General features: G+C 43.4%; 1 protein-coding gene across 4 annotated transcripts in view; it reads right to left on the minus strand.

Annotated features, from left to right (window-relative positions):
* The window catches only part of LOC135526092 (ribosomal protein S6 kinase 2 alpha), a 109,218-nt gene that overhangs the window by 34,546 nt on the left and 60,827 nt on the right, over positions 1–13,845 (minus strand). The window contains exons 1-7 of one of the 4 annotated variants that reach the window (XM_064954188.1): positions 11,597–11,726; positions 9,940–9,993; positions 4,767–4,883; positions 2,222–2,303; positions 649–729; positions 340–419; positions 100–206 (exon numbers count right to left, since the gene is read on the minus strand). In XM_064954188.1, the coding sequence (XP_064810260.1) occupies positions 100–206; positions 340–419; positions 649–729; positions 2,222–2,303; positions 4,767–4,883; positions 9,940–9,993; positions 11,597–11,644 (569 nt within the window). In that variant the 5' untranslated portion in view covers positions 11,645–11,726. Of the gene's footprint in view, positions 1–99; positions 207–339; positions 420–648; positions 730–2,221; positions 2,304–4,766; positions 4,884–8,493; positions 8,996–9,939; positions 9,994–11,596; positions 11,728–13,845 lie in introns of those variants that run through there. The other 3 variants (XM_064954189.1, XM_064954186.1, XM_064954187.1) reach the window with 3 other exon arrangements.

Consider the following 13,845-nt stretch of genomic DNA (forward strand, 5'->3'; position numbering starts at 1 on the left):
TGGCATTTATTATTATATTCGGAAGGCAATGCTAGGATGTGTGATGCTGCGACGCTAAGCTGGCTAGGACTAGCGGCCCTTCGCTGAGGCTCCACCTACTTCTCAGGTTTGAGGTCCCTGTAGATGATTCCCAGGCCATGCAGGTGGTCCAGGCCCAGGGCCAACTCTGCTAGGTAGAATTTCACGTCCTCCTCTGTGAACATCACCTGGAAACGATACACACAGAGACAGAGAGAGAGACAAAGAGACAGGAAAAAACATACATGAGTCTAGACAGGATTATGATTAGAGAGAACGAGACATAAAAAATGTCCATCAGGAACAAGACTAAGAACATACCTCTTTCGACAGCCTGGTGAAGAGATCGCCTCCTCTCAGAAAGTCCAGGATCAGATAGAGCTTTCCCTCCGTCTGAAATGCTGGATGCACATACACACAAACAGGTGGTCCGGAGTAGTGCTAAAAGTCCATTTGTCTGACAAACCTAGAACACCGAAAGGTGTTGCCTTTCAATTAAACAATGACCGCCCTTGATGAGCGCCGACACCGAGCGAAGTTAACAGCTTTAGGGTGTCGTGGCGTTATCACCAGAACTGTTTTTTTTCTAATATACTTTACTTCTTGAACCTAGCTCTGGTCGTTACTCACCGTAGTGGAGTTTGACCACAAAGGGGTGGTTGACATCTGCCAGGATGTCTCTCTCCATCTTGGTCCTCACCCGGTCTCTCACTGTGGGAGGTGAGGGGCACAACAGTGTCAGCGCTGTCATGAGGTTAGCTCAAAACCTGACTATAGCCTTGGCTCAGTGACAGATGGGTTTGGAACCGGGTGCCTAAGGCTGAGACAGGACCTGAATAAAACGCCAACAGGCCACCATTGGTATTTTAATGGGATATATTCAATACAAAAACACCAAATCATCACTGCTCATCTGAAGGCCATAGAATTGTTAAATCAATTCATCTGACAAACAAATAATGAAAATATCCTCGTCGAGTGCCATGTGAAACCGAAGTTTGTCCAATTTCAGCCACACAATTAGTGAAACGCTAATCTATGAAACTGTCAGGGTGTTGACATCGAGTGTAGACTAGATCCCACAGCAGCAGACCACAGCACACAAGAACAGCTACACACCAACTGAAAAATTGTTGATTTCTTCACTATCAAAGCCTTGAAACAAGATCAAAACAAAAACTGTGTGTGTGTGTGTGTGTGTGTGTGTGTGTGGGGTGTGGGGGCAAAGTGTAAAGCAAAAGAACACGTGGAGTAGCAAGTGCAAAAAACTACATGTCTGCACATGAAAGAGGTGCGAACGAGCCCTCCCTAAGAACATAACCACTCGTGTTTGCTCCGAAGCAGGGTCCTTTTGATGTGGGAGGCCTCAGTGAGTTCACAACATGTTTTCAATCCCGTGAATGTGTAGCTACAGTATCGTTTCCCATGATAGTAAAAATCCAAATCAAATGTTAAGTCACATGCGCCAAATACAACCTTACAGTGAAATGCTTACATACAAAATAAGTGTTAAGAAAGTATTTACAAAAAAAAAGGAACAAAAATAAAATAAAGCTGTAATCAAGGCAAAGGCTGGGTACTCTGAAGAATCTAAAATATTACATATATTTGTATTTGTCAAACACTTTTGGTTACTACATGATTCTATGTGTGTTATTTCAAAGTTTTGATGTCTACACTATTCATCTACAATGTAGGAAATCCCGTTGGCTAATAGGACTGATGGCAGAGGCAGATTACCCAGTCGCCGTCAGATCCTTTACAAGGCACCCCAACCCACGTCCCCCTATACCTCTGTCTCTTCTTCATGTGAATGACAGATGTGGGCCTTATCCGGTGTCTGAAGTAAACCATTTGCGTCCGACTCGTTAAAGAAAAATTCTTTGTCCAGGTGATTAAATCGCTGTTCTGATATCCAGAAGCTTCTTTCAGTCATAAGAGACAGTGGCAGAAACATTATGTACAAAATAAGTTACAAATAATGCAAATAAAATAGCACAATTGGTTAGGAGCCCATAAAACATCAGCCATCTACTGCGACGCCATTCTAACCAGAAGTCCTTACAAGGATAGTAAAATTTAAAGAACATTCGAACAGTTGGGGACATTTAACCGGTCCCCACAAGGAAAAAAGCAATTTTAGGGTTAGGTTTAGGGGTTAGGGAAAACAGGACAGTAAAAACAAACGTGTGTGTGTGTGTACCTTTGAGGGTGGCCTTTCTCAGGACCTTCATGGCGTACAGCTCGTTGTTGTCAGGAGGCGTTACCTTCCGCACCAAGAAAACCTACAGGCAACACAAGACAATATCCAACTCTCAATCCCATAGAAAATGAAGAACAAGAAGGGACATTCCAATTCAAGTCTATGCTCTGTGATGGAGGGACCGGCAGCCATATTGAATGTATACATAGGTATTTACATTTCTATGGTCAATCCAGTGCATTAGGCTACAAACCTATGGGACTGACAAGGGGAATGTTAATTGGTAGAAGTACTTCTCAATAAACAAATTACTTCGGTCATTGATTTTCCATGGGGATTTTCATGAACTGCAAATGACATGCAAATACCATAAAATGCTAGACAATGTTCCATAAACAGCTAGGTAAACATCTATTGTGCTAGTTAGTGAACAATATGGAAGTTAAGCCTATCTATACATTTACTACATTCACAATCCATTTTGAAACGACCAGACATCAAGAACAATGAGCTCAACCAGAAATTAATGTTTTGCCATTTCTGATCTTGCAGTCTGATGGGAGATTAAATGGAACGAATACGAGTTAACATGGAGTTGGTTTGTCCATATACAGTACCAGTCAAAAGTTTGGACACACCTACTCATTCAAGGGTTTTTCTTTATTTTGACTATGGGCGAATGGCTGCCTAACAACCACTACTAAAGGACACCAATAAGAAGAAGAAACTTGCTTGGGCCAAGAAACATTCGACCGGTGGAAATCTGTTCTTTGGTCTGATAAGTCCAAATTTGAGATTTTTGGTTCCAACCTCCAGGTCTTTGTATGACACAGAGTAGGTGAACGGATGATCTTCTCATGCGTGGTTCCCACCGTGAAACATGGAGGTGGTGGTGTGATGGTGCTTTGCTGGTGACACTGTCTGTGATTTATATAGAATTCAAGGCACACTTAACCAGCATGGCTACCACAGCATTCTGCAGCGATACGCCATCACATTTGGTGTGCAATTAGTGGGACTATCATTTATTTTTCAACAGGACAATGAACCAACACATCCCCAGGCTGTGTAAGGGCTATTTGACCAAGAGAGAGAGTGATGGAGTGCTGCATCAGATGACCAGGCCTCCACAATCACCCAACCTCAACCCAATTTATTTATTTTACCTTCATTTAACTAGGCAAGTCAGTTAAGAACAAATTCTTATTTTCAATGACGGCCTAGGAACATTGGGTTAACTGCCTTGTTCAGGGGCAGAATTACAGATTTTTACCTTGTAACTGGAAGGTCGAATCTCCCGAACTGACAAGTCCAACGCTCTAACCACTAGGCTACCTGCCGCCCCAATTGAGATGGTTTGGGATGAATTGGACTGCAGAGTGAAGGAAAAGCAGCCAACAAGTGCTCAGCTCATGTGGGAACTCCTTCAAGACTGTTGGAAAAGCATTCCAGGTGAAGTTGGTTGAGAGAATGCCAAGAGTGTGCAAAGCTGTCATCAAGGCCAAGGGTGGGTACTTTGAAGAATATAAAACACATTTTGATGTGTTTAACAATTTTTTTGGTTACTACATTTTTTGGTTACTACTACATTATTTCATAGTTTTGATGTTGTCACTATTATTCTATAATGTAGAAAATAGTAAAAATAAAGATAAAACCTTGAATGAGTAGGTGTGTCAACTTTTGACTGGTCCTGTACATACTAACTGAACCAATTACAATGAACATTGAATGGATTTGTCAATAATGTGTTTAACGTGGTCTTAATAAAGTTAATCTAGACCACCTCGTGTGCCACAATGCTAGAGGAGTGGGTGAAGCAGTGAGCTGAATGACAGGTGTGTGTGTGTCAGTGTCGAACAGTGTTGCTTCCTGGGCTCAAACCAAAGACCCTCTGAACACGTCGTCCACTGTCACACAAGAAGCATCGTGACCCATCAATCCACAAAAACTCGGCAAGGGAAACAACCATTTCAAGGTCTCAGAGTGAGTGACGTCACCGATTGAACCCCACTAGCACGTACCGATAAAAAGCCAGACATTTTTTCACATCGGTTACATGCTTTTGTGTGCGTCTCAGGCTAATCCAGGTGTGGATTACTAACAGTGGCACCGGAGCACGCCTGAACAATCTCAAACCATACCAATGACCATACAAATGTAAATGGATTCTTGCATCTACAGGCTTTAACCTCTTAATTACGATGCACGCGCTTTTTTTGATCTGTCCACAAACACAATAAGAAGCAATACTTTGGGGAGATTGAACACTGCATCTTGGAAACAGTTTCACATGTTTCCTCTGAAACGGTTTGCCTTTTTTGCATGCTTATTTAGAGGAGAATTATTACGTATTTTTACAGTAGTGATAAACATTTCAACGGTCAAGTGCTGTCATTAGCAACACGAGTTGATCCCCTAAAAAGACGGGCATTCAAAACAAGAGGTATACATGTGTATAGCAATGTGAACCACTTCTCAGATCTGTCACGGAGGGGGTATTTGAACAAAGGCAGTGTGCTACCTTAGAGGGGTGACGTTTTACCTTGCCGAAGGAGCCCTGGCCCAGCACTTTGAGCAGCTCAAACTGGCGAGCGTCGGCCTTCTCCGAACCTTCCTTGACCACGTGGGTGATGTTAATCTCCTTGATGACGTCATCCTCCTAGAGAGACACAAGAGGGGGAGAATGTCCATTATCCAGGAGACACCACATTATCCGTGGTACCGCAGCATTGTAGGCGGAGGAAACCTATCCAAGCTTGATTATAATCTACACAATGCAAAAAAACATTTGAAACCGTCTGTCTGCTCATCAGACTGATCTTAACCATGATACAATACACGTGTTTTCAAGTGACTGTGTATTTTGAGGTTGAACACACTGATTTGAACTTCAGCCGCCTGTCCTTTAAAACAAAGCGGTCTCTCTTGGATCTTTCCAAATGGATCAGTGAGGAAACTGACAGACGTTTTAGCACATGAAGATGAAGAATATTTCAGAATGGAAAAGGAGGAGGCCGCTAGAAAGTTGCTGGGAGGTGACTCTTTTCTCACACAAGGGTGTGTTCTGATCAAAGTGTGTGCACATTCGAGCAACGATACAGAGGAGCCAACATGAAAAGAGGAAGAGGGTAGAAAACAAGAGGTGTGGCCACGAGAGTATAGAAAGCAAGAGAGCTAGTTGAAAGAAAGGAAATGGCTCGGTGCAACAAGTGCTATCCAACACTAGTGTGTTTCCTTCGAAGGCCACATAGCAGTAATACACACAGGGTTTATCCTAAGACGAGTTCAACATTCGCAACTACCGAAGACAATATCTGGGCACAGACGGATGGATAAAGGAAACAAGAGAGTAGACAGAAAACCCTATGAAAACTAACCACGGGAAGTTCACAACCCTGATGTATATGTTTGTGTTATGAGTCTCACTGGAAACAAACCGATCGCACCATTTACCATCAATGATATTGAGAATGGTAACCATAGCCACAGCTTGAAATAACTATATTTTTACACCAGCGTTGTGGCAAAGAGGTTGCTTTTGAGCTTAGGCCTACTTCACCTTACCCAAAACATCTTAAATAGCTGTATCAGACAGCAATAACAGCGGAACAGTCACACAGTACACACTAGGCTTGGGCGATATATCGTACACTGGAGTATTAGAAATAATCGACGGGGGCGTTGTGCTATGCCACTGCATAGAACTATAAGAAACCGAAGATGTGTCAAAGTTAGATCCGGCATTTGGTTTGCTAACTTGCTAGCTAAGTGGATAGCGGTCAAGATCAAGCGTCTTGGTTACAGCAGAGACTTTATGGTACATGTATGGTACAGAAACGGTATGAAAATCTGGATACCACCCAACCCTAGTACACACAGACCAACTTTTGTTTTGTTGAACTGCATCTGCAGTCTGTGTCCTTGAGCAAATACATTGCCTTCATACAGTACTTTATACCATGTTTGCTTAGAGTTCGACATAACTCAAGAAAAACAACCAACCCCAGGCCCCTTATGGGACCAACCAAGACCACCTTGAGTGGACAAAGTCCTACTACTGAGGGTGGAACTCTAACACAAGACGCTAACACTCAGTGGTGTAAAGCACTTAAGTAAAAATGCTTGAAAGTACTTAAGTAGTTTTTTGGAGGGTATCTGTACTTTACGATTTATATGTTTGACTACTTTTGCTTCACTCCATTCCTAAATACAATTCTGTACGTTTTACTCCATACATGTTCCCTGACACCCAAAAGTACTCGTTCAATTTTGAATGCTTAGCAGGAAAGGAAAATTGTCCAATTCACACACTCATCAAGAAAACATCTCGGGAGGCCTAACTTGTGTCAAGTTAATCTCTTTAAAGTAAGAACCCTCACAAACCCACTGTATATAACATCTCATAACACTAGCATGGTTAATTGCAATAAATATAAAATAATGTACCTTAGTAACAAATCAAGACAAAGAACCATGCGCTAATATTGTTCCATTTTCCTACTATCAATATTTATTTTCCTACTATTAATATTTGTTTAGGTTGCAAATAGCTAAACATGCGGTGAAGCAGTTAGCAAGGTGAACACCTGTGAAGGTAATAATGATAAACACCCGCAATTAACATTGAAAAGTGACATTTTCACTGGGCAGTTACTTTAAAAGCTAATTTCCTGCAAATCTACACATTTCGTCATAAACTCAGCAAAAAAAGAAACGTCCCTTTTTCAGGACCCTGTCTTTCAAAGAATTTGTAAAAACCCAAATAACTTCACCAAAAGAAAGATGCCCAGGGTCCCTGCTCATCTGCGTAAATGTGCCTTAGGCATGCTGCAAGGAGGCATGAGGACTGCAGATCTGGCCAGGGCAATAAATGGCAATGTCCATACTGTGAGACGCCTAAGACAGCGCTACAGGGAGACAGGACAGACGGGTGATCGTCCTCGCAGTGGCAGACCACGTGTAACACCTGCACAGCATCGGTACATCCGAACATCACACCTGGGGGACAGGTACAGGATGGCGACAACTCCCCAAGTTACAACAGGAACGCACAATCCCTCCATCAGTGCTCAGACTGTCCAAAATAGGATGAGAGAGGCTGGACTGAGGGCTTGTAGGCCTGTTGTAAGGCAGGTCCTCACCAGACATCACCTGCAACAACGTCACCTATGGGCACAAACCCGTCGTCGCTGGACCAGACATGACTGGCAAGAAGCTCTTTTCACTGACGAATCACGGTTTTGTCTCACCAGGGGTGATGGTCGGATTCATGTTTATCGACGAAGGAATGAGCGTTACACCGAGGCCTGTACTCTGGAGTGGGATCAATTTTGAGGTGGAGGGTCCGTCATGGTCTGGGGCGGTGTGTCACAGCATCATCGGACTGAGCTTGTTGTCATTGCAGGCAATCTCAACACTGTGCGTTACAGGGAAGACATCCTCCTCCCTCATGTGGTACCCTTCCTGCAGGCTCATCCTGACATGACCCTCCAGCATGACAATGCCACCAGCCATACTGTTCGTTCTGTGTGTGATTTCCTCCAAGACAGGAATGTCAGTGTTCTGCCATGGACATCGAAGAGCCCGGATCTCAATCCCATTGAGCACGCCTGGGACCTGTTGGATCGGAGGGTGAGGGCTAGGGCCATTCCCCCCAGAAATGTCCGGGAACTTGCAGGTGCCTTGGTGGAAGAGTGGGGTAACATCTCACAGCAAGAACTGGCAAATCTGGTGCAGTCCATGAGGAGGAGATGCACTGCAGTACTTAATGCAGCTGGTGGCCACACCAGATACTGACTGTTACTTTTGATTTTGACCTCCCCTTTGTTCAGGGACATTTGATTCAATTTCTGTTAGTCACGTGTTTGTTTATGTTCAGTTTATGTCTCCGTTGCTGAATCTCATGTTCATACAAACATTTACACATGTTAAGTTTGCTGAAAATAAACACAGTTGACAGTGAGAAGACATTTATTTTTATGCTGAGTAGCTCCATTAACTTTTCATCGTACTTTACATTGTTTGTTATTCACCATCCCAAAAATTATTTTGAAAAAAAAAGCAGCACCCCGCCGCTGCTAAATTAATTAGGAGAAACACTGACAACACATCCTGACTAACACACACCTTTTGCACATCTCCTGCTCCATAGTCCACACACAATCATATGACAATAAGCGAAGATCTAATACTGTATGGGGCGAAGCCATCTTAAGTCGAAAATTCACTTAATTGCATGACCATTCTCCCCAGTGTGAAGACCACATTACCTTCCACTGGGTCCTGTTGAGACTGTCTGCATGGGAGGTGTCTGTCTCATTGCCTGTCTTTTTCTCTGTAGAGGTGCCATGGCCAATCTGTGTCTGTGGTTCGCTGATGCTGGCCAAAGCCTTGTTATGGTGCTTCTTGAAGAGGTAGAGGGTCAGCAAGCGGCTCACTTTAAACTTCCTCCTGTCCTTTTCCATCTCAACATTGCCTTGCCAGCCTAGACCCCATCCCAGTCCCAACCTCCCTACCTCTGGACAGAGTCCTCACTCTCATACCAGACTGGTAGACTGCATGGTAAGATGGGGTGCAAGTTGTACTCTCTGTATGTAAGCCGACTCCGTTAGTTCTGTGTGTCCTGTCCTCTGAAAGCACAGAGCTCTGACTACTGCTGAACAGAGAAAGAGGGGGGAGAGAGAGAGAGAGAGAGAGAGAGAGGCAGGAAGGAACAAAGAGTCTGCTCTGAGACCTGTATGCAGAACCCACACAACGAGTGTGTATGTGTGTGTGCGTGTGTGTGTGTGGGGGGGGGGGGGGGAGTGAGAGAGTGAGAGCGTGAGAGAGACACAGTTCATCCTCAGCCCTCCTCTCTGAGAAGTCGATGTCACAGATGATAAATCTTCTCCTTCCTGCTGGAACTGACAGGTCAGCGGCCCCTCCCGTCCCATCATGCGCCGCTCTGCCCCGTTACCCTTTGGCTATGGTCACAGAGCGGGTAGAGTGACGAGGTGTCGCCTCCCTAACTGCCAACACCACGACCCAGACAGCAAGAGAGACAGGGGAAAAAAATAGTGAGAGCGAGAGAACGGGAGAGAGACCGGGACACTTTTACAACCTGATGACAGGCATCCCTTACAGCCTCTTTCCTGCCATCCTCGTCTCTAGCCGTCTTTGTGTGAGAACAGGGCCTTCCACATCCCTACAAACACACTGTTACTGTGTGTCAATACACACTTCCTCTTAGCTTCACAGAACACTATTTCACTCAAAGTCTCCATCTACTTGCTAAGTCACTTTCTTTTCCAGCCTCCTAAGATCACATATGAGATACAATAGTGCTCTATTGCACTACTATAACTTGTATAGTGTATCACGGCTACTGTAATGCAGATCAACTGTCTTCAGCTCTCGAGGTGAGAAAGACAACTCATTTTGGACAGCTTTCCCACAAACTGGATGTTGAAGAGTGCATTTCTAGAGCCAACATGTGAGCAAGGTGCCATAATACTTCTAAAGAAATGCATTCTCTTCTCAGACAGTCACACCTAGGTGGACAGACTACAGAGGGAAATTCAAGAGCTCTCCAGTCATTTGAGTCAGACGGACAGTAATTTAGTCGCTGCATATGCTAGCATTGTTGACAGTATTGATTTAGCCCAGCAAAGCAATAGAGGAACAGAGTGTGCTGACTTGGCGGTGAGCTAAAGCCAATGAATGAGGAATAATCTTACCTTGGCATTAATATTGGCAAAGTCCTTCTCTACCCAGGTAATATGGGACCGGTCCTGATTGGAAGGTGTCACAGGGAAAAGGATTTCAGGTTTGTATGTCACAGAGTGTTGCATCGGGTCAGTTACCCGTTGGTTCCGCACAGTTGACCCGCAAAGAAATCAGCTGGCGAGTGGAACGGTTCATTATGTTAATTCAGGCTTTGCTTCATTTAGACCAAACGCAGGCCATATCCATGTTAAACCGGTGGCTGGTAAAAGTTGGAGTAGAGGTCTTCTAAATAAATACACTTTTGCAACCTATATGCGATTCTTGGAAAAGTTTAATTGAAAAGTTAAGTAAACTATTTGATTATCTAAACAATATTGAACGTAAAAGGTCTTGTTTCATTATGTCGCTATAGGCTTTCAATGTGCCGCATCTCATTGTGTTAATAATTCATGGAATAGTTTCCTTCTATTCAAATGTTGAAAAGACACGCAGACAAGTTAACAGGGAGGAGAATAATAGCCTACTACTCTGGAGTCATAAAAAAAAACATGAAATAAATGGATGTTATTTGTCGTGTTACGGATCGGCTCTCGAAAACAGTTCTATGCGGGTGGGTCGGGTTGGGGTTGGAATTGACGTGGCCCATACAAGACTCCTCACATTTTTTCTTGTGGTTTGTTTTTTTGATTTTATTTAACCAGGTAGGCTAGTTGAGAACAAGTTCTCATTTACAACTGCAACCTGGCCAAGATAAAGCATAGCAGTGTGAACAGAGTTACATGCAGTGTGAACAGACAGAGTTACATGCAGTGTTCACAGCAAAGGTTGGTTGTCAAGGCGATGGAAGGAGAAAAATAAGATGGTGGTTTTGTATGATGTTACCACATGACGTTGGGCGAGCCACCAATAAAGGCATTATTTTAGGCTAGGAGTTGTGGGCTCGATAAATAAGTGACACACACGGACACAGTGGAGGGGCAGTGAGTGTGCGTCATGTCCACCCACTTTCTGCATTAACACACACAAAATACATACATGCACGCATAAAGCTAATAGCAAATATACTATTGTTTCACAGTCTCTTGCTCTTCCGAGAAGGCTTACAAGCCATTTTCTAAGCCAAGTTGTAAAGTAGTTCATTTCACCTGACAGAACACTCAATAGGCTTTTGCACACTGCTGACTAGAAGTAATTCAAGTTCTTTGTAGAGAGATGGAGCGAGTAAGATTCCCAGAGACAAGGCAAATCTGCTCAAAGTAGTGCCCCCCTCCCACCTCAAAATACAAGATATAAAATCAGTGACTTTAGAATGGTACAACTACAAACACATCTTGCTACAATGATAGCATTTATAGTTTCTCAGTCATCATGTTCATGTCTTCTAGAAAGTCGCAGACACAAGCGACGAATAACAAAATGTCAACTTATTTCAAGTCAGAGGTTCTAGGAGAGTCTACTTTGACTGTACTCTGGTCTTTGCCTTTCCACTGTGACAGTCAGGAAGGAGAAGTAGTTCGGTCAAGGTCAGAGGCAACTGCCAGATGCGTTTCCTACGCCTACCTCTCAGGTCACTGAAACCCCTTTTTTAGCTCCTAAAATACACCACACAGAGCCAAGCAATACACACAGCCAAGAAATTCACACACACACACACGGTGTGATACTTGCCTGGGGCACACGAAAACCCCGTTTGGTGCGAAATATGTGCCTCCACATCTTGTCGATCGGAGTTTCCCATGTCACACTGACTAGGACTTCGACACGTACTGTGAGACACTCAGAATGGGGCAATAAGCTAATTTTACACACACATGTAAAATGGGGAAATGCAAAAGAGCATGTCACCCCGGTAGAAGACTGATATATTGCAGATAATCTGAGGAGGAAACTAAGAGACTTCCTAAGGAAGCCACAGCAAACTAAACTCAGTTATGACCAGAAAGAGACAAACACATGCCGTGTAATAAGCACGCAGGCACACACACGTATAAAAGTACCCACAAACCACTTATCAAATGCCACTGCAGACACTTCTTTCTACATCGTGTTGGACCATAACGGCCTCGACTTGAGAAAGCCATGGTGAAAAAGAGGAAGGGATGGATTCTTTAGAGTCACTGTGCTGTGTTGCCTAGCAGCAGGCAGGGACAACAGACATGTACTAACTGATTGAGGACCTTTACCACATAATTGCATCTTAGAACTCAGTGCCACTTATTGGCACTCTATGAGCTTTACTCAGAGTCTTTGTCTGCTCCCTGTACAATAACCTAACGTGAAAATAAGAGAGATAATAAAGTCAGACCCACAAGTGCAGCCAGGGCGGAAACACTGAATATCTGCAGGAGAAGCAAGACATCGGCCACTTTTTTTGTAAGCAAAATGAACTGAGCGAATAGTGCTTAAAACTAAAACAAAAAAGGTATCCAATTGGTAGTTACAGTCTTGTCCCATTGCTGCAACTCCCATACAGACTCGGGAGAGGCGACGGTCGAGAGCCGTGCGTCCTCCGAAGCACAACCCGGCCGAGCCGCACTGCTTCTTGACACAATGCCCGCTTAACGCGGACGCCAGCTGCACCAATGTATAAGAGGAAACACCGTACACCTAGCGACCGTGTCAGCGTGCATTGCTAGAGCGAGATGGGACAAAAAAACATCTCTGCTGGCCAAACCCTCCCCTAACCCGGACAACTCTGGGCCAATTGTGCGCCACCCCACGATTTGTGCTTTAAGGTCGGTTCGGTTTGATTATAAAAAAGGGTATCACAGTTTTTGATTCTTTTCTTGACATTAAATACACAATGCAATATATGGGTTGAATGCTGTAACACTGTATAAAACAATTAATAAAAGTACTGCTTATCACTTACTAACAATCATTTATTCACACAACTTTAATCAAATTTGTTTTACTTGATGACTTTATTATTTCAATCCAAACCAACATCTCATCTCTATAGGGCTGCTGCCTTTGCTGTCTGACAAAAATCACGATTTTAGTCGTTCTTTCAAGTAAACAAGGCATACCAACTATCAGCCACTTGGATAGGAAGCAGTTGATGTCTTTCGATTATGTGTGCCTTCTTCTCTTCACACCAATTTATGCTTGATCGGGATATGCTGACCAAAGGCTCTGTAGGGAGAGCGTGATGCCATGAGCGTTGCAATTTTTTTTTAACAATGCGGAGGGCTCCGTATAGCACCGCATTGACATGATTGGTTGCCGTAGGTGGGGGCGGTACACTACAAACACATTCCAGACATCATTAATATTTGGACATGCACACGGACATGATCAAATCGCTATATTTTTTTGTTCGCTCTGTTATCATTTCAGCACGCTAGCTAGCTATATATCACAATGCATTATCTAAATTACGGCCGCTAATCCGCCATAGAAAATAGAAAGAATGTCAACTCTGGTAATATGGCTAGCCTAACTATTGAACTGTTTTGTATGGCTTATGATAATTTATTGGTAAAAAAGGGGAAGTGCAAAAACCTTAGTTTTTTTACCAGTAAATTATCATAAGCCATTAGATCATGTCAAATCGCACTTATTTTTGAACTAGTCTGCATAAAAAAAGAAACCTTTTTAGAAATGGTAAAATTGCACAAAATAATTGCTTTTTAGAACCCCGCTTCCCCCGTCTCCACAAGATGTTTTGACTATTAAAGTTCTATGCAAATTCATTTTTTTGCATGGCCCGGTGCCCCAGGTGTAAAGCATTTGCAAATTTTTCCACCATTCCGTTGATCCTAAAGAGAAATCTCCACCCACTCGGGGGAACCGGGCCATACAAAACAAAATTGCTTCAATACAAGCTCCAAACCGTTCAATAGTTAGGCTAGCCATATTACCGGAGTTTATATTCTTTCTATTTCTATGGCGGATTAGCAGCCGTAATTTAGATA

Source organism: Oncorhynchus masou, chromosome 32 (genome assembly GCF_036934945.1).
Source record: "Oncorhynchus masou masou isolate Uvic2021 chromosome 32, UVic_Omas_1.1, whole genome shotgun sequence".
NCBI lineage: Eukaryota > Metazoa > Chordata > Actinopteri > Salmoniformes > Salmonidae > Oncorhynchus > Oncorhynchus masou.